This window comes from Peromyscus californicus, unplaced genomic scaffold, assembly GCF_007827085.1.
Source record: "Peromyscus californicus insignis strain IS unplaced genomic scaffold, ASM782708v3 Scaffold_183__1_contigs__length_69418, whole genome shotgun sequence".
Lineage (NCBI taxonomy): Eukaryota > Metazoa > Chordata > Mammalia > Rodentia > Cricetidae > Peromyscus > Peromyscus californicus.
In genome coordinates, this window is record NW_026294473.1 from 19755 (window position 1) to 45347 (window position 25593).

At 42.5% G+C, this 25593-nt stretch overlaps 1 protein-coding gene across 1 annotated transcript in view; it reads right to left on the bottom strand.

Annotated features, from left to right (window-relative positions):
* The window catches only part of LOC128113170 (sperm-associated antigen 6-like), a gene marked incomplete at its 3' end in the record, with an annotated part of 34152 nt that extends 13390 nt beyond the window's left edge, over positions 1-20762 (bottom strand). The window contains exons 1-2 of the mRNA XM_052742773.1: positions 20410-20762; positions 20227-20322 (exon numbers count right to left, since the gene is read on the bottom strand). Of these exons, the coding sequence (XP_052598733.1) occupies positions 20227-20322; positions 20410-20434 (121 nt within the window). The remainder of the gene's footprint in view (positions 1-20226; positions 20323-20409) is intronic.
* Positions 20763-25593: the final 4831 nt, after the last annotated feature.

Here is a 25593-nt window from a genome sequence, read left to right on the forward strand (position 1 = left end):
GCCACGAGCCGTGTGGCAGGGTATAGATTTGTGAAAATGGATTAATTTAAGCTATAAGAACAGCTAGCAAGAAGCCTGTCACGGTCATACAGTTTGTAACCAATATAAGTCTCTGTGTTTACTTGGTTGGGTCTGAGTGGCTGTGGGACTGGCGGGTGAGAGAGATTTGCCCTGACCGTGGGCCAGTCAGGAAAACTCAAGCTACAAATGGCGTCCAACGTGGTGGCAAGAGTTTCCACCTAAAAACTGAGAAAAAAGATTCTGAAACAGAGCTAAAAACAGCTTCCTAATTGTCTCTCTCAAATGAGTGGCAGCTGCCGGTTTGAGCTACTGGCGGGTTCCTAGCATGCGTGCATGCTCGACCTGCAGTATGGCGGGAATGAGGCCTCTGCAAGTGGCACATTAGGCTGTGTGGTGGATTTAGCCTTTGCTAGTACAAAACAAGAAAAAAAATGAGGTTTCTGGGCTACACGCTGCTTTGATAGAAGCATAGACCCACTATTTCTGAGAGTGATGGCTCCCAGAGCTGGCAGAAAATGTACCACCACCATGTTGGGAAGCTGAAGTGGGCAGAGCCAGCAGCCGTAGCGCCAGCACTGTTTCAGGCTTAGAAGGCTGCAGTTTAAAGCAATAGGCTCAAGCTAATATAAAAAAATAAGCCACGTAAAGATGGCTACCACACAGAGAATCTGGATTATGTTCTCTTTGATATTCATAAACTGAAGAAAAACATTTGATTACAAAAGCTGTTGAGTTATGCCAAAATGTATATTTTAAAGGTACCTTGACTTCAAAATTTGGATGTAAGGATATGTTGCTTTGGAAAGGAGGCTCTGCTTTTGCTTCCACAGAAAGCCAGAGGCTATGGATTTGTTCCAGATTAAGATACATCAGGTTTGACCAACCAAGACCCCCTGAATGGTCTCCGATGACACCATGGCCCAGATGATCCAACATCCAGAATGGTTTGAAGGCAACTGACTCAGACAATACAGCCTCATGGACTACTCCATAATCCTAAAATATTCTTTGTGTCCCCAGAAGATACAGCGTCCCCCTCCAGCAGGAAGTAGTAAGAGAAGCTACGTCCAAATTCCCAAATATACCAAGCTGACTTTGGAGATGTGTAAAGGTTAAAACCTTCCTTTTTAAGAAAAGAAAAGGGGAAGTGCTGTGGAATGGTCTGTATGTCAAATGTGTTGCTGATTGGTCAATAAATAAATCACTGATTGGCCAGTGGCCAGGCAGGAAGTATAGGTGGGACTAACAGAGAGGAGAATTGAGAGAACAGGAAGCTGGGTGAAAGAGACACTGCCAGCTGCCATGGTGACAAACAGCATGTGAAGACTCTGGTAAGCCACGAGCCATGTGGCAGGGTATAGATTTGTGGAAATGGATTAATTTAAGCTATAAGAACAGCTAGCAAGAAGCCTGTCACGGCCATACAGTTTGTAACCAATATAAGTCTCTGTGTTTACTTGGTTGGGTCTGAGTGGCTGTGGGACTGGCGGGTGAGAGAGATTTGCCCTGACCGTGGGCCAGGCAGGAAATCTCTAGCTACATAAGATGGTATCTCAGAGTCATTTTGATTTGCATTTCCCTGATGGCAAGGATGTTGAGCAATTTTTTAAGTGTCTTTCGGCCATTTGAGATTCTTCTGTTGAGAATTCTCTGTTTAGATCTATACCCTATATTTAATTGGATTATTTGGTACTTTTTTGTCTAGTTTCTTGAGTTCTTTACATATTTTGGAGATCAGTCCTCTGTCAGATGTAGGATTGGTAAAGACCTTTTTCCATTCTGTAGGCTGCTGTTTTGTCTTATTTACTGTATCCTTTGTCTTATAGAAGCTTCTCAGTTTCAGGAGGTCTCATTTATTAATTGTTGCTCTCAGTGTCTGTGCTACTGGTGGTATTTTTAGGAGGTGGTCTCTTGTATGCATTCAAGGCTACTTTCCACTTTCTCTTCTGTCAGGTTCAGTGTAACTTGATTTATGTTTAGGTCCTTGATCCATTTGGACTTGAGTTTTGTGCAGAGTAAAAGATATGAATCTATTTGTATTCTTCTACATGCCACCATCCAGTTATGCCAGCACCATTTGTTGAAGATGCTTTCTTTTTCCATTGTATATTTTTGGCTTCTTTGTCAAAAATCAAGTGTGTGGATTAATGTCAGGGACTTTGATTCAATTACATTAATCCACGTGTTTGCTTTTATGCTAGTGTCAAACTGTTTTTATTAATATTGCTTTGTAGTAGAGCTTGAATTCAGAGATGTAATGCCTCCAGAGGTTCCTTTATTGCACAAGATTGTTTTGGCTAGCCTGAATTTTTTTGTTTTTCCATAATGAAGTTGAGTATTGTTCTTTCCAAGTCTGTGAAGAATTGTGTTGGGATTTTGATGGGGATTGCATTGAATCTGTAGATTGCTTTTGGCAAGATTGCCATTTTTACTATGTTGATCCTACCTATCCAAGAGCATGGGAGATCTTTCCATTTTCTGATATCTTCTTCAACCTCTTTCCTCAAAGACTTAAAGTTTTTTGTCATACAGTTTGTCCATTTGTTTGGTAAGAATTACCCCAAGGTATTTTATGTTATTTATGGCTACAGTAAAGGGTGTTGCTTTCTTGATTTCTTTTTCAGATTTCTTTTTCTTTATCGTTAGTATATAGGAGGGCTATTGATTTTTTTTTGAGTTAATCTTGTATCTCATCACATTGCTGAGGTATTTGTCAGCTGTAGGAGTTTTCTGGCAGAACTTTTGGGGTTATTTATGTATATTATCATATCATCTGCAAACAGCAAAAGTTTGACTTCTTCCTTTCCAATTTGTATCCCCTTGATCTCCTTTTGTTGTCTTAATGCTCTAGCTAGAACTTCAAGTACTATGTTGAATAAGTATGGGGAGACTGGACAGCCTTGTCTTGTTCCTGATTTTAATCAAATTGCTTTGAGTTTCTTTCCACTTAATTTGATGTTGGCTGTCAGCTTGCTGTAAATTGCCTTTATTATGTTTATGTATGTTCCTTGTATCCCTGATCTTTCCAAGACTTTTATCATGAAGGGGTGGTGGATTCTGTCAAAGGCTTTTTCTGTATCTAATAAGATAATCATGTGGTTTCTTTCCTTTCAGTTTGTTATTATGGTGGATTACACTGACAGATTTTCATATGTTGAACCATCCCTGAATCTCTGGGATGAAGCCTACTTGATCATGGTGGACGATTTCTTTGATGTGTTCTTAGATTTGGTTTGCCAGTATTTTATTGAGTGTTTTTGCATCAATGTTCCTGAGGGAAAGTGGTCTGTAATTCTCTTTCTTAGTTGCATCTTTGTGTGGTTTGGGTACCAGGGTTACTGTAGCCTCATAAAAAGAGTCTGGCAATGTTCCCTCTGTTTCTATTATGTGGAAAAATTTGAGGAGTATTGGTATTAGCCTTTCTTTGAAAATCTGGTAGAATTCTGTGCTGAAACCATCTGGCCCTGGGCTTTTTTTGGTTGAGAGACTTTTAATAACTGTTTCGTTATCTTTAGGGGTTAAAGGTTTATTTAAATTGTTTATATGAGCCGGGCGGTGGTGGCGCACGCCTTTAATCCCAGCACTCGGGAGGCAGAGCCAGGCGGATCTCTGTGAGTTCGAGGCCAGCCTGGACTACCAAGTGAGTTCCAGGAAAGGCGCAAAACTACACAGAGAAACCCTGTCTCGAAAAACCAAAAAAAAAAAAAAAAATTGTTTATATGGTCTTGATTTAATTTTGGCCAAGGTACCTATCCAGAAAATTGTCCATTTCTTTTAGGTTTCCAATTTTGTGGAGTACAAGTTTTTGAAGTATAACCTAATGATTATCTGGATTTCTTCAGTGTCTGTTGTTATGTCCCCCTTTTCATTTCTGATTTTTTTAATTTGGATAGTCTCTCTCTCTCTCTCTCTCTCTCTCTCTCTCTCTCTCTCTCTGTTGGTTTGGTTAGTTTGGATAAGGGTTTGTCTATCTTGTTGATTTTCTCAAAGAACCAACTCTATTTTTCATTTTTTTGTATTGTTCTCTATGTTTCTATTTTATTGATTTCAGCCTTCAATTTGATTTTTTTTCCTGGTGTCTACTTCTCCTGGCTGAGTTTACTTTTTTTGTTCTAGAGCTTTCAGGTATACTATTAAGTCACTCGTGAGAGATTTCTCCAAATTCTTTATGAAGTGCTGTGAACTTTCCTCTTAGCACTGCTTTCAATGTGTTCCATAAGTTTGCGTATGTTGTACATTAAGTTTCATTGAATTCTAGGATGTCTTTAACTTCTTTCTTTATTTCTTCCTTGACCCAGAGGTGATTCAGTTGAGAGCTGTCCAGTTTTCATGAATTTTCAGGCTTTCTGTTGTTGTTGAACTCTAACTTTAGCCCATGGTTGTCCGATAAGATGCAAGGGGTTATTCTAATTTTTTTTGTATCTATTGATATTTGCTTTATGACTGAGTGTGTGGTCAGTTTTGAAGAAGGTTTCATGAGGTGCTGAGAAAAATGTATATTCTTTTATGTTTGGGTGAAATGTTCTGTAGATGTCTATTAAGTCCATTTGAGTCATAATATATGTTAGTTCCCTTGTTTCTCTGTTTAGTTTCTGTCTGGCAAAGCTATTCATTGGTGAGAGTGGGGTGTTGAAGTCTCCCACTATTAATGTGTGGGGTTTGATGTGTGCTTTAAGCTTTAGTATATTTCTTTTATATATGTGGGTGCCCTTGTATTTGGAGCATAGATGTTCAGAATTCAAACTTCATCTTCATGGATTTTTTCCTTTGATGAATATGAAATGTCCTCCATCTCTTTTGATTAATTTTAGTTTGAAGTCTATTTTATTAGATATTATGATAGCTACCCCAGCTTGCTTCTTAGGTCCATTTGAGTGGAAAGTCTTTTCCCAACCCTTTACTCTGAGGTAATGTCTGTCTTTGAAATTGAGGTGTGTTTCTTGTATGCAGCAGAAGGATGGATCCTGTTTTCATATCCATTCTGTTAGCCTGTCTTTTTATTGGTAAATTGAATCCACTGATATTGAGATGACATTGACCAGTGATTATTAATTTCTATTACTTTTTGGTTTTGGTGGTGGTCATGGTGATGTGCGTGTGTCTACCTTCATTGGGTTTGCTGTGAGATTATCTATTGCCTGTGTTCTCGTGGATGTAACCGAGTTCTTTGGGTTGGAGTTTTCCTTCTAGTACTTTCTGTAGTGCTGGGTTTGTGGACAGGTATTGGTAAAATCTCTGGTTTCATCGTAAAATATCTTGTTTTCTCCATCTATGTTACTGAAAGTTTTGTTGGGTATAGTAATCTGGCCTGGCATCCATGGTCCCTCAGTGTCTATACAACATCTGCTCTAGAGTCTCCATTGATAAGTCAGGTATAATTCTGATAGATCTGCCTTTATGCATTCCTTGGACTTTTCCCTTTGCAGCTCTTAATGTTCTTTCTTTATTCCGTATGTTTAGTGTTTTGATTATTATGTGAGGAGGTCCAGTCTTTTTGGTGTTCTGTATGCTTCTTATACCTTCATAGGCATGTCCTTCTTTAGGTTGGGAAAGTTTTCTTCTATGATTTTTGTTGAATATGTTTTCTGTGCCTTTGAGCTGGAATTCTCCTTCTTCTATCCCTCTTATTCTTAGGTTTGGTCTCTTTATGGTTTCTCAGCTTTCCTGGATGTTTTGTGTTAAGAATCTTTTGGATTTAACATTTTCTTTGACTGGTTAATCTATTTCCTCCATTGTATCTTCAATGCCTGAGATTCTCTCTTCCATTTCTTGTATTCTGTTGGTAATGTTTGCATCTCTAGTTCCTATTCTCTTCCCCAGTTTTTCCATTTCCAGCATTCCCTCGGTTTGTGTTTTCTTTATTGTTTCTATTTCAGTTTTCAAGTCTTGAATTGTTTCCTTCACCTGTTTGATTGTTTTTTTTTTCTTGGCCTTTGCTTTCTTTAAGGGATATATTGATTTCTTCCAATTTTTTGTTTCTCTTTCTGTTCCTTGACTTCTTTAAGGGAATTTTTCATTTCTTCTTTAAGAGCCTCTATCATCTTCATAAACTAATTTTTAAGTTTGTGTGTGTGTGTGTGTGTGCGTGTGTGTGTGTGTGTGTGTGTGTGTGTGTGTGTGTGTGTTTCAGCTGCATTGGACGTTCAGGCTTTGCCGCTGTAGGATCATTGGGTTCTGGCGGTTGTTGAATGTGTCCTTACAGCAGTGTTTACTCATCTTGTCTTCCACTGGTGTGCCTGTGCCTGCTGTGCAAGCTGTTGTGTTCTGAACCTGTGCCTCTGGAGTCAGCTGTTTGTCCAGCTGGTGTGGCTTGCGTCTGTGCCTCTGGAGTCAGATGTTTGTCCAGCTGGTGTGGCTTGCGTCTGTGCCTCTGGAGTCAGCTGTTTGTCCAGCTGGTGTGGCTTGCGTCTGTGCCTCTGGAGTCTGCTGGGTTTGTGGGAGAGATGGCCACAGAGAGGATGTCCTGGTGCTTAGGGTTGGGTGTTGGAGTGGGCCTCGGCAGGACCACATCCAGTGGGTGGGTATGGGTGTGCAGCCTGGAGACAGATATCTTACCTGCCTGTAGGCTAGTGGGGACCGCACCAGAGCAGTGGAGTTCCACCAGAGGTGGAGGCAGGTCCAGTTGCCTTGCTAGTGCTGGGATGGGAAGGGAGGTCATGGAATGTGGCCTGGGGTTTAGTTAGGGTCTGGACTTTGGGGCAGTCCAGATGAGAGGCCAGTCACTCACTTGTTTTTCCACGTGGTGTGGTTTGTGCCTGTGCCTCTGTGGTCTGCTGGGGTTGCAGTGATATTCTTTCTTATACTTGATTCACTCTACTTACAAGACTTTCCTTTGCATTTTCTAGTTGAGTTGTAGTGTTTCCTAATTCCATCTGCATTTCATCTTGAGTGCTCACCAATGTTTCTATCTATTGAATTCTATTCTAAAATTCTGGTTTATCTTTGTCATTTCTATCAGCCTCATGTTTGTATTTTTTTAACAGCACTCAGGCATTTATTCTCCTTAATTTTCCTCCATGATTCCACTGAGCTCTCTCTTTGTGTCTTCTTTAAATTCTTTGAATTCTTTGATGAAGTTTATGATTGTTCTTTTAGATTCTGTGTTCTGGGACTCATCTAGGTAATTCTCATGGGCAAATAATTCTACAGGATGGGTAGATTTTGGAGAGAAGATACTAGCCTAATCTTTCACACTTTTATTATTTTTACAATGAGATCTGGGAATGTGGGCTTCTTTTATTAGTTCAGATTCTGTTATAGACTGAGAAGGTTGGAGCAGAAGAGAGGATGTGGGAGAATGTTGGGCCTAGACATTGGAAATGACTTGAGTGAAATAAAGTCAGGTTGGCAGAGGGTACTAGGCTAGAATACAGTATATGCTCCCTGGTCCTAGCCTAGAGTGTGGGGGTAGATATGGATGGATGGAAAGTTGTGATATTGTGTGGAAGGGTCCTGTGTGGTGGAGAATAAGGTAGAGAGGTTTCTGATGAAAGCCTATAGATCATGTGTGATGCAGCAGGGGAGGCCACACTAGACTTGGACTTTCTTAGATTTAACATTCTCTTGACTGAGCTTTCCATTTCTAGCTTGTCTTCAAGACCTGACATTCTCTCTTTCAGGTCTTATTATCTGTTAGTAAGGCTCACCTTTCAGATTTCTGTTTGACAACATGAGTTTTTCACTTCCAGTTTTATTTCAGTTTAAGTTTTCTTTGGTGAGTCTATTTCTTTGTTAAATTCTACTTTCAGGTCTTGAATTATTTTCATAAATTCATTCAACTGTTTGTGTCTTCATCTTTATTAAGGCATTTATTCACATCCTCTTTAAGTCTTTAACATATTCATAACTGCTGTTCTGAAGTCCGTATCTTGCTCTTCAGCTAAATTACTTGTCTTAGGGCCTTAACACAATTGGGTTCCTGACTTTTAGAGGAGGTACATCATCTTGGTTGTTCATGGTTTGTGTTTTTATGCTGGGATGTAGGCATCTGGAGTTCTGGTGATTGGGGTGTTTCTTGGTGTAGACACCTGAGTTCATCTTTGTTGGATTGGTATTCTGTTCTTTGACTGCTGTTGGTCAATCTGAGTCCTAGCCAAGTGTGGTAGCTGTGGGATTCCTGCATCCCAGTCAAGTGTGGTAGCTGTGGGATACCTAGTTGACAATTGCTTTGTGGTTGGAAAGGACTCATAAAAGAATAGAGATAAGCTAGAAAGAAAGGTTGAAAGAGGAAGTGAGAAAAAAACCAGGGAGAACCTCAGTCTCCACCAAGAGGCAGAGTTCCCAGGGGATTGTGATGGAATGGAAGGAGGGGCTCCTGTGAGAAGGCTGCAGCAAGATGAAGGGTAAGGTAGAGAGACAGAAATGGGGGACAGGAAGGAGGATGAAAATCCCCTAGTGAGGTAGCTTTGGGTAGAGAGAGGTTCTGCAGGTTGGTTCAGTTACAAAGGACTGATGAAAATGCTAAAAGTGATCTCCAAGAAGGACTAGAGGAACCTTCAAGACAGCATCTTTAACAAGTGCTGCGGGTAAAAACTAGTTAGCTGCATGTGAAAGAATGAAACTATCCTAATCTCTCACTCTGAAAATACTCAATTACAAAAGGATCAAGAACCTCAATGTAAGACTGAATACCTTAAATCTGCTAGAGGAGAAAGCAGGGAATACACTTGAACTCACTAACACAGGAAAGGACTTTCTGAACAGGACACTGATGGCATGGGCATTAATAACAATAAATGGGACCTCATGAAACTAAAATATTTCTGTACATAAAAAGACATCATCACTTAAGTGAAATGAAACCTACAGAGGGAAAAACCTTCACCAGCTATAATTGGACAGGGGGTTAGTATCTAGAATGTATAACAAACTCAAAGAGTTAAACATCAAGAAAACAATCCAATTAAAATGTGGGGCATGGAAGTGAACAGAGTTCTCAGAAGATAAAATACAACTGTCTAACATTTTTTAAATATTTAACATTCTAAGTCATTCGGGGAATGCAAATTTAAACTAAGTTGAGAGTTCCTCTTACCTCAGTCAGAATAGCTAAGTTCTAAAAGAAACAATGACAAATGCTGACATTGATACAGGGAAAGAGAAACTCGTTCACTGCTAATACGAGTGAAAACTGGTACAGTCACTATGAAAATCAATACAGAGATTCCACAAAAAGCTGAGAATAGAGCTACCCACATGATCAGGCTAAACTACTTTTGGGTATATACCCAAAGGACTCTGTATCTTACTACAAAGATATTTGTGGCCGGGCAGTGGTGGCGCACGCCTTTAATCCCAGCACTCGGGAGGCAGAGCCAGGCGGATCTCTGTGAGTTCGAGGCCAGCCTGGGCTACCAAGTGAGTTCCAGGAGAGGCGCCAAGCTACACAGAGAAACCCTGTCTCGAAAAACCAAAAAAAAAAAAAAAAAAAGATATTTGTGCAGACAGGTTCATTATTCCTCTAATCACAATAGCCAGAAAATGGAAACAGCCTCTATGTCTATCAATTGAATAGATGATGAAAGTGTGGTATATTTATATAATGGAATATTAACTATTAAAAACTGAAGTTATGAAATTTGCAGGTAAATGGAGTTGGAAACAATCATTCTTAGTGAGGTGACCCAGACCCAGAAAAACAAATATTGAATGTTTTCACTCATTTGTGAACATTAGCTTTGAAGGTTTAGATATGTGTATTTTTTCCAAAATACCAACAGAGGTCAGGAATTACTAAGGGCCCTTAGGGAAGGGCTTTCAAGAGACAGAATAAAGAATGTAATAAAGAGCTAAGGAGAACTGTAGAACAGAAAGATAAATTGGAGTGACAGATGGAGAAGCAGGGTAGAAGAGGGAAAGTGAGAGGGATAAATAACACTAAAAACTTCAAAAACCATATGGAAACCTACTACTGTAGAACCTTCTTAAAACATTTCTCTATATACACATACAAATAATTTAAATGGAGTTACCTTATAATAGGGTAATAGTGCCCCTACTAACAGATACCAGAGGCTAAGAAAAAAGCCCAATCCCAGGAATGGGTTATTTTTCATGGAGTTGTTGACCAGTTCAGTCCCAATGACACCCCAGACATTATAGGATATTGTCAATGCTGTTTATTACCCTTCAGAACTTGATAATAAAACTTTACTGCTGAAGACTACACATACTTGAGTCATAGAACATGGAGAAATCAATCTAGTTCTCACCTGGAAGCTCCATCTCTATTGGCTAGCTGTCATAGTACTGAAGAGCTGTATACACTAATGCAGGGGGAAAGTAATCATCAAATCTTATCCAGATGATAACCCTGTGAACTAAATAATGATTTGTCTGATAAGACATACCTACTGGTGTAATAGTATGAACATCATCAGAATAACCAATGGCTCTCCTATTGCATTTAAGACCCACTCCACAAGATCAAACCCATACCTGGCACCATTACTGGGCCAAGAAGCTGTGGTGAGACAGATTATAGACCCTTGGAGAAATTTACTACTATTCTGCTAAATGGGCATAATACTAAATTAACTCCTAATGGCTTACCATTATATCCATAGACTAAGGCATCTCTCAGTTCTCATCAGAGAAGCTTCTAATCAAAGTGGCCAACACAGACCAACACTGGCCAAGGTGGAGAAAATTAAGGACTAAGAACGTTTACACCTAAATGGAAAATGCATACTGCACTCCATCCTCCAAAGGCTGAAAGATCTTTGAAGAAGAGGAAGCAGAAAGGTCATAAAAGCCAGAGGTGGGCAACTACAAGGAAACAGTCTCTTCTTGACACAAAAGAGCAGCTACCCATATGAACTTAAAGTGGTTGTTGCAATATGCACAAGACCTTTGTAAGCCCAAACCAGACCAAATTCCAGTATGGAAAGGAGTACTGGGCATGCAGTTCCACCCAAAGCCAAGGACTAGTCATAATTCTTAGCTTCTGGGGGAGTAAGGGTAAGTTTTCTCTAAGAGTATAGACCCTGATAAGTATACCATACTCCAATGAAAGACTACATGTCCAAGAATATTTGGGCAACACAAATTAGTCTTTATAGGGGAAAAAGGCAAAGTTTGGAGAGAAGGGAAGTGGGATCAATCTAGGAAAAGTTGGTGGAGGAAGGGTGAATACGATCAAAATATGTAGAAAATTCCAAAAAAAATAAAATATAGAAATTAACATAAAATTTTTAAATGCTATGAAGTTAGATAAGAATTTACATCTCTTATTCAGAAAGTAAACAACTATGTTGGGTAATGGCATGCACCATCATGGAGAATACAAAAAAAGATTGAAGTGTATATAGTGCAATTTCCAGCTCTTAGTGGTCAGGAGGGGAACAGGGGCCACCTACACCAGTCTTTGTAACTTGTAATATTCCCAGGCTCATTTAAGGTCCCTCCTAGCCAGTAAAATCTTCCATTTGTTGTTGTCCCCTAGTCCAATTGAATTAACAGTTTATTACACATTTTATCAAGATCAATCGCAGAATTGAGGAAGCTAGAGGGCCATTTTGCAAGGGTCTCATATTCATGAAAAGTATGTGTATTAGCTACAAGTAAACTCACTGAGAAAAAGAAGTATGATATATAATAGGATTTCATAATACTCATCATAGAATTAAAAACACAATAGGTATATCACCATAATCACTGTTATAATATATAAAATCATTATTCTGAAGAAAAAGATGGAGAAAGACACTAGAAAATGAAAAGGCATCCCATACTCATGAATTAGCAGAATTAAGGTTGTAAAAATGACCATCCTACCAAAAAACACTAAAATTCAATGCAATCTTGACCAAAATACATTACTTACAAAAAGAGGGGAAAAAAACTATCCTGAAATTCATATGGAAACAGAAAAGACCATGGATAGCCAAAGCAATCCTGAGTAAGAATACTGGAGGGATTGCTATTGGAAACTTCCAGATATATTACAGAGCTAGAGTAATTAAAAACAATATGGCACTGGGACAAAAACAGACATGAAGACCAATGGAACAAAATAGAAGACCCAAGTATAAGTGATATTTTGGTGAAGAAAGTGGCTGCTTTTTGCCCTCATCTGAAAAGTCTGCCTGAGGCTAAACTGGAGAATTTGGATTTCTTCCATTGGCAGAAGGAATCTCAAAACAGCCTAGTATAGACTCTGTCATGTGGTTATTAGTTATAACTCTAATGAAGGTTTATAATGAAAAGGAGCAAGCTGAGCAGGGAAAATCACAAAATGTAAATTTTGAGGAAAAAAGGGACACCAGGAAGTATAATGGAGTAAAGTCCTGTATTCAAGGAAGTAAACACATTAAGAAATGGAATAAAGGGAGTGGTGATCTCAGGGCAAGATCCCACCCAGCTAAGTTTCCAACCTGTGAAAAGGAATTAAAGAAAAGCTTAGAGCCAGGTGTTTTGGTGCACACTTTTATCCCAGCATGCAGAAGGCAAAGGTTGATGAATCTCTGAGTTTGAGGTCATCCTGGTCAAAGAGCAAGTTTAAGGACAGCCAAGCTTAGGCAGTGAAGGTAACAATCAAAAACAGAAAGCTGGTAAAGACGTAATCGAATGAGGAGGACCATGTTCCAGCCCCAGCAAGCAGAAGAATTTGGCAGCTTTGACCACATGGTTCTGAATAGAAGAAACAGATTATGGAATTTGCCTCTGTACCTAAGAAAAGCTGCTGAGGTCAGGCATGTGCCAGGGGTGTCTCTGAATGTAGGCCTAGAGAGGCCATTGCATGAAGCTGTGAAGGTGAAGCCCAAGGTGTTGGAGATGCCAGAGCCATGGGACACCTGCTGAGGAGAGCTGCTAATGGAGTGGACCCACCCAACACAAAGAAATAGGTTGCAGTCAACAAAGCTGAAAGGAACTGGAGATCTGTAGAGTTCTTTGACATCAGACATGGAGATGACGAGTTTGGAGTTTGCCCAGCTGGTTTTCATTCTTTCTTTGGTCCAGTATTTCCTCACTGTGCTCCTTTCCCTGTGTTTTAGAAGGGTAATGTATATCCTGTGCCATTGTATGTTAGAAGTGCGTGATCTGCTTTTTATTATGATTTTATAGGGGATTACAGTTAAGAGATTGCATGAATCTCAGAAGAGACTTTAAAAACATCTATTACTATGAGATGATTTTAACAATTGATCACTTGTCTCCTGGATGCCGAACTAATAAAGGAAACAGATGCTTTAAAATAATCTGTCTCTGATAAAACTTAACATGTTTCAAAATTCTTCCCAAGCTCCAGAAACCAGCTTAAATCCATCTGGACAGGCCGGATCTACCTCAGATAAGTGCCAACATAAAATAATAATGACTCTTTTCTCTCTAAGCTTTTTTTCTGTGTCACCAGCATCTTGTCAGACAGAAGGTTCCCAGCCACAGCCAAGAAGGATACATGTCTCCAGAACAACAGATGGCAGACAGTATCCCACAATGCCTGTCTACCTCGGAAGACTCCCCTTCCCCATTCCTCCAAGAGCCAACCAAAGTCCAATAGTCACCTGGAAGTAGTTTTTGAGAGAAATAACGCCCCTATTTCCATCTACCTGCTTTTTTTTATAATAAGAGGAAGTCTGGGATGTAAGGATTATGTCCTTAATTACATCACCAGCCTGCAACAGCATCCCAGCCTAAAAAGCAGGCGTGCCCTCTCTGTGCCCTCTCTTTCCACACTCTCTCCTTCTGTATCTCTCTTTCTCTCTCTCTCTCTCTCTTTCTCTCTCTCCTCTCTCTCTCTCTCTCTCTCTCTCTCTCTCTCTCTCTCTCTCTCTCTCTCTCTCTCTCCCGCTCTCCCAATAAAGCTCTAGAAAGGTAACCATGGCTGCCACATAACCAACACTTTGGACCACACTGTTGAAGCTGTGACAGACTTTGAGGACTTCTGAAGTTGGACTAAATGCATTTTTGCATTATGATATGGCTACAAGCCGTTGGGGGCCAGGAAGTGGAATGTGATGGTTTGAAAGAAAATGGTCCCCAAAGGGAGTGGCACTATAGGAGGTGTGGCCTTGTTGGAGTGGGTGTGGCCTTGTTGGAGGAAGTGTGTCCCTGTGGAGGTGGGCTTTGAGGTCTTTTGTTCAAGCTTTGCTCATTGTCACACTCAGACCACTTAGCAATTAAGGAAATGCAAATTAAAGCAACTTTCAGATTTCATCTCACCCCACTCAGCATGGCTAATATCCTGAAAACAAATACCAGTATGGTTGTGGGGAAAGGAGAAACCTTATTCATTGTTGGTAGAAATGCAAATTGGTGCAGTCACTCTGCAAATCAAAATGGAGAATCCTCGAAAAGCTAAAAATAAATCTATCATATGACCCAGCTATACTATTTCTTGGCAGGTGCCCAAAGCACTCAACACCCTATTCCACAGATGCTTGCTCAGCCATGTTCACAGTAGCAAGGAAATGGAAACAAGCTAACTGTCCTTCAACAGATGAATGGGTAATAAAATGTGGTATTTATAAACACTGGAATACTATTCAACTGTAAAGAAAATGAAATCATGAAATTTTCAGGTAAATAATTGGACCTAAAAATATATTAAGTAGGTAACCCAGACCCAGGAAGACAAAGACTGCATATTCTTGCTCATCAGTGGTTCCTAACCACAAATCCTCAGATGTGAGTATACAACATGGAGTAGCCACAGAAACCAGGAAAATATGAAGGGATCATACATGGATGGTGGGAGAGGTTTGATATGAGACTAGCAGGATATAGGTGATATGAAGTGGAAAATGGGAAAATGGGAGAGATCTTCAATTAGGTAGGAGGAAGGAGGTGTCAATAAAGATGGAGGGGGAACAAGGAAAAAAATGACACCAAGGTTGTTTGATAAAGCCTCAGGGAATCATATTATTTTATATTTACCTAAATTTATACATGATACGTGTGTGTGTGTGTGTGTGTGTGTGTGTGTGTGTGTGTGTGTGTGTGAACTAAGGCAGTTGGGCTTCCCACAAGAACCATATAGATCAAAAAAGAAACATGCTTCCAAATGGTTGGTCAGAATAATCCTAGTGACTCTAAAAGCAGTAGAGACTACTTATGCAGCCCTTGATTGCCTCTCAGGGGTTGAGGGTGGGTCCCTATTGCTACAGACACTGAACACTTGGGATATAGGACTCTGATAGTTCAAGCTGGATCTGATTTGAAAGCATCTTTCCTGAAGTCTAGCTTCCATGATACTATGCAATTGCAGAAACTATACTATTCCAGAAAATACTATGCAAGCTGCTAAGGTAGGGAAGCAATTAAACAGTCCTACTCAGCTGCAACACCCAGGGGCCATAAAGGTGCAATGAGTGGCACTCACATGGTAGTGGTAACCAAGAGCTGTCTAATTGGACTTAAGGTCCACTCAACTGATACATGTACATTATGGCTCCTGTATGACTTGGGAATGTTGTAGAAAAGGGGATGGAAAGACTGAAAGAACCTAAATACCAGAAAATCTGCTGTGCAACAGTCACTCTTAGAAATGGATGCTTAAACAGGATCATAAAAATTATAATATCAGTAGACATGTAAATACGGAAGAGAGAACATTTTGAAGGGTCCCACTCCTAGACAAGACAACTGACTGCTGAGAGAAGAATTAGCCTCTTCCCTTACTTGTTGTCCCATGCAGAGTTGTCAGCCCTGAAACCACATACACACAAACAACAAAAACAGACTCAGCAGGTTGTATTAATATATTTTTGAGAAACACATACATAGATACACGTAATAATAATAATAATCAAAGAAAAAGAGGCTATTTGGGAAGAACATGGGAGGATTCAAGGAAGGGTTCCTGGAAGGGGCTGTAGGAATGAAAGAGAGAGAGGAAGGTGATGTAATTCTACTTCATTTAAAAATAAAAATAATAAAAAAGAACACTTAACAATGGGACCTCACAAAATTTAAAAGTTTTGTTACAACATCTAGAATATACAAAAAAACCTGCAAAAGCCCAATAAAAGTTGGCTATGGAACTGAACAGAGATTTCTCAAAATGAAATAATACCTGGCCTCAGCAGCTTTCCTTAACCATGAAGGAAGATTCATAAACACTTTATTCCTATATCCTCTTTAACCAGGTAGCTGATGAGGCCAAGTCCTTTGCCTGCTTGGATGGAGCCTGGCCAATCCTTTAATTACATCTGCCATCAGTTTTCCTTTGCTGTTGCTCTTTAGGAATAGATTGTTTTGTAGACCTGTTCTTTTCACAAATTGCAAGATTAGCTGGGTGGGGTCTCAGCTTTACCCTTTACTGTATTTTCCTTTATTCCATTTCTCCTTATCTCTTTCAGCACAAACCAGGACTCCTGGTTTAAATTTCCTGGTGTTCCTTTTCTCCTCAAACTGTACAATTTTCATTTCTCTTTGCCCCACTTGCTCTTTTTCATTGTAGATCTGCCTAAAAGTGATTACTAATAACCACATGACAGAATCAATATTAGGCTGTCTTGAAACTCCTCTGCCAAACAACTAGTCCAAAATGCTTCAATTTAGCCTCAGACAGAATCTTAGGAAAAGGACAAAAAGCAGCCACACTCTTTGCCGAGATATCACAAAAATAGTCTCTAGCCCACGTGCTAATATTGTTCCCTTCTGAAACCTCTTGATTTGGGCCTACATATTCCACACTGTTCTCAGTACTACTGTCTTCCAAGATCCTAAGAAGATGGCCCATTAAGTCCCACTTAACAGAATTCAACTGCTTTTTTAGTCCAAAGTCTCCAATATTTCTAAAAAAAAAAAAAAAACCCTGATCAAGCCTGCCACAGCAATTGCCAACTCTTAAAGTTGTCCTCTGATCTCCACATGTATGCTGTGGCACACTCACACTGTGGCATATGCACACCTGTACACACACAAAACACATAACCACCACCATATCCCCACAAAATAACCATAAGTTAAAATTTTTATTTAAGTAAAGAGAATCAACCCCATGTCAACACTTTGGGCCAACACACCCAAGCACACACCTGTGTAGAATATTATTTTAAGGTGTGTTACTTTTGTTTATGTTGCATTTTTTAACTCTGTGAATCTGTGTTACTGTCCCTGTGTAAAACACCTGATGGTCTAATAAAGAACTGAATGGCCAATAGCAAGGCAGGAGAAAGGATAGGCAGGGCTGACAGGAAGAGAGAATATATAGAGGGAGAAATCTGGGAGGAGAAGAGGAAGGAATGAGAGAGGAAGGAGGAGGACTCTAGGGGCCAGCCACCCAGCCACCCAGCCACCCAGCCGCCCAGCCGCCAAGCTACACAGCCAGACATGGAGTAAGAAATAAAGAAAGGTATATAGGATAAAAATAAAAGCCTAGAGGCAAAAGGTAGACAGGATAATTTAAAGTTAAGAAAAGCTGGCAAGCAACAAGCCAAGCTAAGGCCAGACATTCATAATTAGGAATAAGCCTCTATGTGTGATTTTTTTGGGAGCTGGGTGTCAGGCCCCCCAAAAGAGTAAAAAAACAACCAACAACACACCTGTGCACATACACACACATCTCCTGGAGCTAGAGTAATGGGTGGTTGTTAGCCCTTTGATCTGGTGCTGGGAATCAAACTCCAGTCCTCAGAAAGAGCAGTACAAGCTTTTCATGGCTGAGCCATCTCTCAAGCCCCAAAACAATCAATTTTTTTAATGACAACATCTTATAAATTGGTGCTAGTTCAGTGGTTACCAGAGCTGGGGACAGAAGGAGGGTAGCAGGTGTGACTGCAAAGAACAATGCAAGAGTCCTGCATGCTGATCTGAGTGTAATGATGGTGAATACACATGAGATAAAGTTACTTAGAATGAAATACACGGAAGATAGTGTGACTGGGGAAATGTGGATGAAATTAATAAATTTCTGTCAATATCAGCATCATAATTGTAATAATAAAATTTTGACATATGTCACTAGAGGAAGTTAAATGGATGGTAAAGAGCACATGAATCTATACTTCTCTCAAATTTTTAAAAATAAAGATAAAAAATCCTTTCTCAATTCTCATTGCTTCCCTCACCTGCTCTACCAATGAAAATATCTGAGAAAAAAACACCAAAATCCCAGGGACAAAAGAAGGACCAGAAAGGTACAGGGGTGTGTAAGTTAGTTTTAAAGATACCTTATAAGGAGGCTGGAGAGATGGCTCAGCACTGGCTGCTCTTCCAGAGAACCAGGGTTCAAGTCCCAGCACCCACATGGCAGCTCACAATTATCTATAACTCCAGTTCCAGGGGATCCAACATCCACATACAGATACACATGCAGGCAAAACACCAATGCACATGAAATAAAATTAAATCATTGAGAATGTTGAGTTGGGGTAGGGTCGGAGAGGGAGAGCAATGAAAGAGTTATCTTGATAGGGGGAACCATCATGAGGTTAGGGAGAAACCTGGTGCTAGGGAAAATCCCAGGAACCCACAAAGATGACCCCAGCTAAGACTCCTAGCAATAGTGGAGAGGGTGCCTGAACTGGCTTTGTCCTGTAATCAGATTGGTGATTACACTAATTGTCATCATAGAACCCTCATCCAGTAACTGATGGAAGCAGATGCAGAGATCCACAGCTAAGCACTGGGCGGAGCTCTGGGAGTCCAGTGGAAGAGAGGGAGGAGGGATTAAATGAGCAAGAGGGGTCAAGATCATGATGGGGAAATCTACAGAGACAACTGAACCAAGCTCGTGGAAGCTCACCAACTCTAGACTAACAGCTAGGGAGCCTACATGGGACCGAACTAGGCCCTCTGAATGTGGGTGACAGTTGTGCAGCATGGTCTGTGTGTGGGGCCCGGCAATGGGACCAGGATCTATCCCTGATGCATGAACTGGCTTTTTGGAGCCCATTCCCTATGTCGAGATCCCTTGCTCAGCCTTGATGCAGTGGGGAGGGGCTTGGTCCTGCCTTGATATGCCAGGCTTTGTTGACTCCCCATGGGAGGCCTTACCCTTTCTCAGGAGTGGATGGTGGTGGGGGGGAGGGGGAGGGGCAAGAGGAGGGGGGGAGAAGGAACTGTGGTTGATATGTAAAATGAAAAAAAAAAGAATAAATCATTGAAAAAAAGATATCCTTATAAACAGAAGGATTTTTTAGGACAAAATAGTGACAGCAATCTCACGGTTCAGTTAGTGGCTCATGTTTGATCTGGCAAGTGACACTCCCCGTCCCTCTCCCCCTTCACCCCCTGCCTCTTCTTCTCCCTGTCCTTTCTCCAGGTCCCCTCTTCCTCTTTCTGTCCCCTCCTTCGCTCTCTCTCCCCCTCTACTTACTTCCCCCTTTCCCTGCCTCACTTCTCCCACACTTTCTCAATCTAAGGAGTAGAACTAGAGCTTCATAAGGATTTTACAAAACCAGGTCTTTACCTACTTCAGATCTAGGAACATAACATTCCTTTTTCCCTAAATAAGACCAAAAGCACTACTGAATCTGTCTGGAATTTCTCTATTGTAAGGAAGCCTAAGAAGGTCAAAAGATGGCAAGAGGGAGCGAGGAAATGGCTTACTGAGTTACTTGCTGAGCTAACTTAAAGACCTGGTTTGGGTCCCCAGCACCCACAAAAAGACGGCGTGGTGGCAGGTGCCTGTGGTCCCTATGCTGTGGGGCTGCTAACAGCCAGTCTTGCAGAAATGGCAGGGTTCAGATTCCTGTGTGAGGAAGACGTACCTCTATCAACCACAGGAGTGCCTGGCAGGGACTAGGACATCGGAATGCACAGGGCTCATGGGTAAAGTGGGTCTGATTAGGGTAGATTAACATCTATGCAAAATGACTTCCAGGCAGTTTATACTGCTTTGAATCATCCTGACAACCTGCCTGATTTCAGTGAAAATGGAAATAAAAACACCAAGCCCTTACACCCTCTTGGCCTCATCACTAAGACCCCCTAAGGGGACTGAGATTGTACAGGAGGAACTTGGAGATGTCTCCTCTGGTTCCCCAGGCACAAAATAAAACAAAACAAAACAAAACAAAAAACTCATCAAGCAAGGGATCCAGCTGAGGGGCAGAGGTATAGCAGATAGGAGTCAGGGACTGACTGGGAGGGCCAGGGCTCAAGGGATAAGAGATCAAGGAGGAATTAAGGGTGAGGTGGCGGGTCGGAGGGCATGAGAAATTAGGGACAGCTCAAGTTAGGCCAGGCCAATGTGGCCGTAAGAGCCAACAGGGCATGAGCTGAGGACGGCGGGCAACACTTGGGGTGCAGGCTCACCTGCATTCTGCAGCGTCTCGATGTTTTGGGGTCTGGTCGCCAGCTCCGCCACCATCTGCACGAATTGCGTCCGGGCTTTCTGGTACTGTTCGAACACTGAGGAGAGAGACCCGGTGGAGCCGTCCGGTGGCCCGCGGCGCCAACCCTCCCGAGTGCCCGCCCGCCCGCCCGCCCTGACCATACCTTGCAGCACCTGCCGCTGGCTCATGGTGTAGCTGGTCCGCCAGGCGCAGCTGGTCCGCAGATAACAGGACCTCCGCCACCTCCCTGCCTGCACTAGGATCCGTTCCTCTGTGTATCGGTCTTCAGGGCAACCGACCCAAACCGGATGCAACCGCCTTCGAAGGTCGTGACGTCACGGCCACTGTGACGGAGGCAGGCACACAGTATGGTTACCTCGCTTACAACGTAGCACCCACCTAGGAGCTTGGTTTTGGGGTTTGGTTTGGTTTGGGTTTTGTTTGTTTTTCCATACCGGCGACTGTCAGGAGGACACTGTCCTCTACAAACCGACCCAGAGCGGTTGCTGTGGCACCTATAGGTACAAGCGCTGGAGTGTTGGGAGCAAACTGTAGCCGGGCTGTCAAGAACAACCAAGCATGTAAACCACGTATAATATGATCGATACGGTATTGTCAAAGCACCCTTAACTCAATGTTTTCTTTTTAGTGTATCCCTAGTACATATGACACTTTTTTATTTCCTCTGAAGGTTCACAACAACCGAATACTTAATTACACTCCAGATAGCAAGCAAGCAGTCGGAGAGAGTCATTGGGGAACGCAGAAAAGCAAATGATGTAATTAATATCCTATGGTCCAGGGTTACTCTTAATTAATAACAATTTTGTTATCTGCATTTCTTTGGACATTTTAAAGTCGAGCTTCATTTTGTGGCTGAGTGGCGTGGGGGGGGGGGTCTATCTTGAGTTCAAAGAAACCCAGTTTCTTTTTCTTACTTATTAAAAAAAAAGTATTCTTTGAAAGGTTTACACAGATATAAAATGTAATGATTTTTAAACCATACACAGTAGTGCCTCACACAGTGTCTTAAACTGGCCCTGTAGGAATGAAATCAACTTTAGACATATTTCAGGTTAAATGTCCTTTTAAGCAAAAGGCTTGTTTGCATTCTCACACAGAACAACTTTGTGTGTGTGTGTGTGTGTGTGTGTGTGTGTGTGTGTGTGTGTGTGTGTGTGCATTCGTTCGTTCGTTTGTTTGTTTGAGACAGGGTCTCTCTTTCTCTCTCTCTCTCTCTCTCTCTCTCTCTCTCTCTCTCTCTCTCTCTCTCTCTCTCTCTCTCTCTCTCTCTCTCTCTCTCTCTCTCTCCATATCCCTGATTGCTCTGGAATTCACTGTGTAGGCCAGGCTGGCCTTGAACTCACAGAGATCTGCCTGCCTCTGCCTCCTGAGTGCCACTATGCCCAGCTAAGCAGAACAACTCTTAACTGAGAAAGTCTCCAGTTTCTTTTAACAGTGCGTATGTACTACACTTAGTCTGTCTACCACTGGTTTCCAGCTTCTCTTTGAAAAATGTGTATCAGATATTCAGTAATGTGTGTCTGAATATCTCTCCACCTGAAACCCCAGGCTCACCAGATGTCGGAGCGGGCAGAACCAGTGCTGCGGAGGGGTGGCCGGACAGGAACCCCGCCATCCTGTCCAGTGCGGGAGCATGCCTATTTGTCTGGTTCTCATCTTTGGAGTCCTCTACAATAATTGTTGAGATCTCACCCTTATATGAGCTTTCTTGATGAAGTGTTAGTATTAGACGGTGCTCTCCAGGTAGTTGAGGACTAGTGTAAGCTCTGAGGGGAAAGGCTTTACCAAAAGGAGTGTTACACCTCTGCGGGGGGCGGGGCAAGTGTTACAACACTGAAGGGAAAGGTATCCTGGCAGTTGGGAGCCAAGGAATGCCACAAAGTCACACAGCACAACAAAACAACAAACTCAAACAAACAATTTATTGGGAGGGAAAAACCCAGGAGGGTGGCTGCCTCTGCTCAGGTGAGAAACAGCAGAGAACTGAGGAGAAATCAGGGGTTCATGTAGCATTTCTTGGGGGGTGGAGCTTTTCAGGGTGGGGATTGGTGGGATTTCAAATCCTGAGCTTGGGGCAAGGCCAGGGATTGGTGGGTTTTCACGTCTTTCTTTTTTACTCTGTAGGATGTAGCTTGGTCACCTGCTTCTGAAGGGGCTGGGTCCAGCCCTCATGATGGTTAGAATGTTCTGTATGTGGAGCCTGGCAGTTGGAGGTCCTCAGGAGCAGAGCCTGGCCACTCACAAGCCTCCAGGGGCTTACATTCACTCCTTTTTTTTGCTTGCTATTGATAAATAATCAGGGATTGGGAAAGGAGGCAATGTTATCTCTAGATTACTCCCTGTTGATTGGTGGTATCGAAGTCCTTGGGGTGAACTTGACCTTCACCATCAGGATATAATCTGGCCTCTGGCTCCATAGCTGGGGGGCAGTAACCCTGTAATAGCAACTGATTAAAAGTCTGGTTAGACATCTTTTGGATCTGTTGTTGAAGAAATCTAGACAAATTTATAAGGCAGTGTAAGCATTGCAGCTCAGATGGAAAGATATCCTGGCAGTCGGGAGCCAAGGAGTACCACAAAGTCACTGTAAGCATGGCAGCTTCAGCCCTGCTCCAGGGAAAGGTTTCCCCAATGTAACAACTCTGCCCTGGCAGGGAGGGGTTTCCCCAGTGAAGTGGTTACAGCTCTGTTCAGGTCCCCTAGAGTGTAACAACTCTGCTCGCTAAGGGAAGATTTCCCCAGCAAGAAAGTATTACAGTTCCACTCCACTCTGCTGTGGCTCCAAGCAAAAGTTGTTATACATAGCTGGGCTTCACTCTGGTGAAAATGTCACACCACACACTAAACCTCACTCAAGAGATTTATTGGGAAGGAAGAACCCAGAAGGGTGGCTGCCTCCGGTGAGAAACAGCAGCAAACTGAACAGGGTACAGACCTTATATAGGGTTCTTGGGGGGGAATGGAGGAGAGCTTTCCAGGGTGCCTGGGATTAGGTGATTTTGGTGGTCTGATTCTGGGGCAAGCTCGGATATTGGTGACATTTCATGCTCAGGGATTGGTGGGATTCTGTGCTCAGGGACCTCAGGGATTGGTGGGATTCTGTGCTCAGAGACATCAAGGATTGGTGGGATTCTGTGCTCAGGGACCTCAGGGATTGGTGGGATTCTGTGCTCAGGGACCTCAGGGATTGGTGGGATTCTGTGCTCAGAGACATCAAGGGTTGGTGGGATTCTGTGCTCAGGGACCTCAGGGATTGGTGGGATTCTGTGTTCAGGGACATCAGGGATTGGTGAGATTTCAATCCCTGTTTCTAAGTCAGGGTCAGGTTGTTTTTCCTTGACCCTTTTCACCCTACAGGCAGGGCATGACTAGTAGGATTAAGAGAAGGATGCAAAGGTGGAGGGAAGGGTTAGCTAAAAAAGCAGACTCTAGAATTTGGAACCAAGTATGATTGATGGCAGAAGCCAGCAGAAACAAAAATGAACCATACATGCCTTAAGAGAGTCAAACCAGCAACTTTAGTCATTTTGAAATATTGAGACCTGAGCATGGCTGAAACATAAGTGTGGCATCCTCTGCCAATTCTACCTGAAGAGAGAGAACTCAGGAAGGGAGGGGTGTCTGGAGAGCCTTGTATGTTAGAAGGTGGGACGGGTGATGAGGAGAGAAGACAGTAATAGGTGACCCAAAAGTTAACTTCTTTGATTTGTGTGTAAGACGTTTGGCTGCAGCCAGAGGTACATTCTTGTATACAAATGCATGGAGGTATAGCTTTAATACCTTATTAAACAAGCATTATTTTTAAATCCTTTCTTTCATAAACTGAATCCAGTGACCAGAAAGCACAGAGATGAATTTTGAGCTCTGGCCATCAAAGCAGCCTTAGCAAGCAGCCTTTGTAAGGATTCTGTCCTTAATTACGTCACCAGCCTGCGATGGCGTCCCAGCCTAAAAAGCGAGCGGGCCCTCTGTGCGTCCCTTTTCCCCTTCTCTTTCCGCTCTCTCCTTCCATCTGTTCTCTCTCTCTCTCTCTCTCTCTCTCTCTCTCTCTCTCTCTCTCTCTCCCTCTCTCTCCCTCTCTCTCCCTCTCTCTCCCCCCACTCCCAATAAAGCTCTAAAAAGGTAACCATGGCTTGTGATTCTTCCAATCAGCACTCTCCTCTGCCAGCATGGCTGCCACGGGCAGCGGCCAACCACAAGTAGTGCTGTTTAACCAACAGCCTTAGCAGTGGTGACTGGCGGTTGGCAGCAGCAAAGAAAGCAAAAACAAAACCAATCAACACAGAAAGCTCACACACTCAAAGAAGACCAGTCAGAAATAAAACATGAGGTGGCCACCATCATTCATACATCCACCTGAGCCTGACCGATTTCTGTCTCGGTTCCATGCTTACAACAAAACTTATGGATACATCAGAAAACAGACCCATCTGCACACAGAAAACAGACAGACAAAACTTCCCAAATCAGGCAGGTGGGCTATGTCTTGTGTTTTCCCTGGATGAGAGTGAAAGGGTTTTATAATTGAATGACAGGGGGGTGATGTTTGTCTGTCGGGGTGTTGGGTGTCCCATACCCATGGATACACCTGGGAAGCTGGTAAGGGAAAAGGTGTGTGGTTCGGAAGACAAGGAGAAGGGGGATAGCTGACGACCCTGGGGTCAAGCAGATAGGGGGAGCAAAAGAAATAGGGGGCCCTACTTTATCAAGAGATCCCTTCCACGAAAGGGAATGGGACAAGTTGGTACCACTAGGATGGGATGGATGAGGAGAATACTCCTAAAAATACAGCTAAGTGATGGGGTTTGGTGAGACTGGGAAAGCTGTCTCCCTTCTCCAACAATAGAGGAATGAGAAGGAGAGGTGGGTACCCAAAAATCTCTCAGGTCCAAAAAGGTGGCCCCAGAGTCGAGAAGAAGAGAAATGGATGATGGTGGTGCTGTGATGGCTGCACTACAGGGTACCTGTCTGAGACGGTGGTGGTCGGGCCAAGGCAGCCCGGGCCCCTCAGTCGTCCACAGCCAGACCTAGGAGGTTGACTGGAAGGTCATCTGGGCTTGATGTCCTCATGCCACAAAGGACATGAGGACAGTCAGAGGTCCAATGTCCCTCTTGATGGCACTGTGGGCATGATCAGAATGATTCTCAAGGGTTTGGACAGACCCAGGCCCAGTGGCCCCCTGACCACATCTGAAACAGGGACCTGCAGGTTCTTGGGCTTTGGGAGCCTGAGCAGATGCTATCTTATTGCTATATTCCTATCTTATTCCTGTATTTCTGGACCCTACAACTCTTACACAGATCTATAATGAAAAGGAGCAAG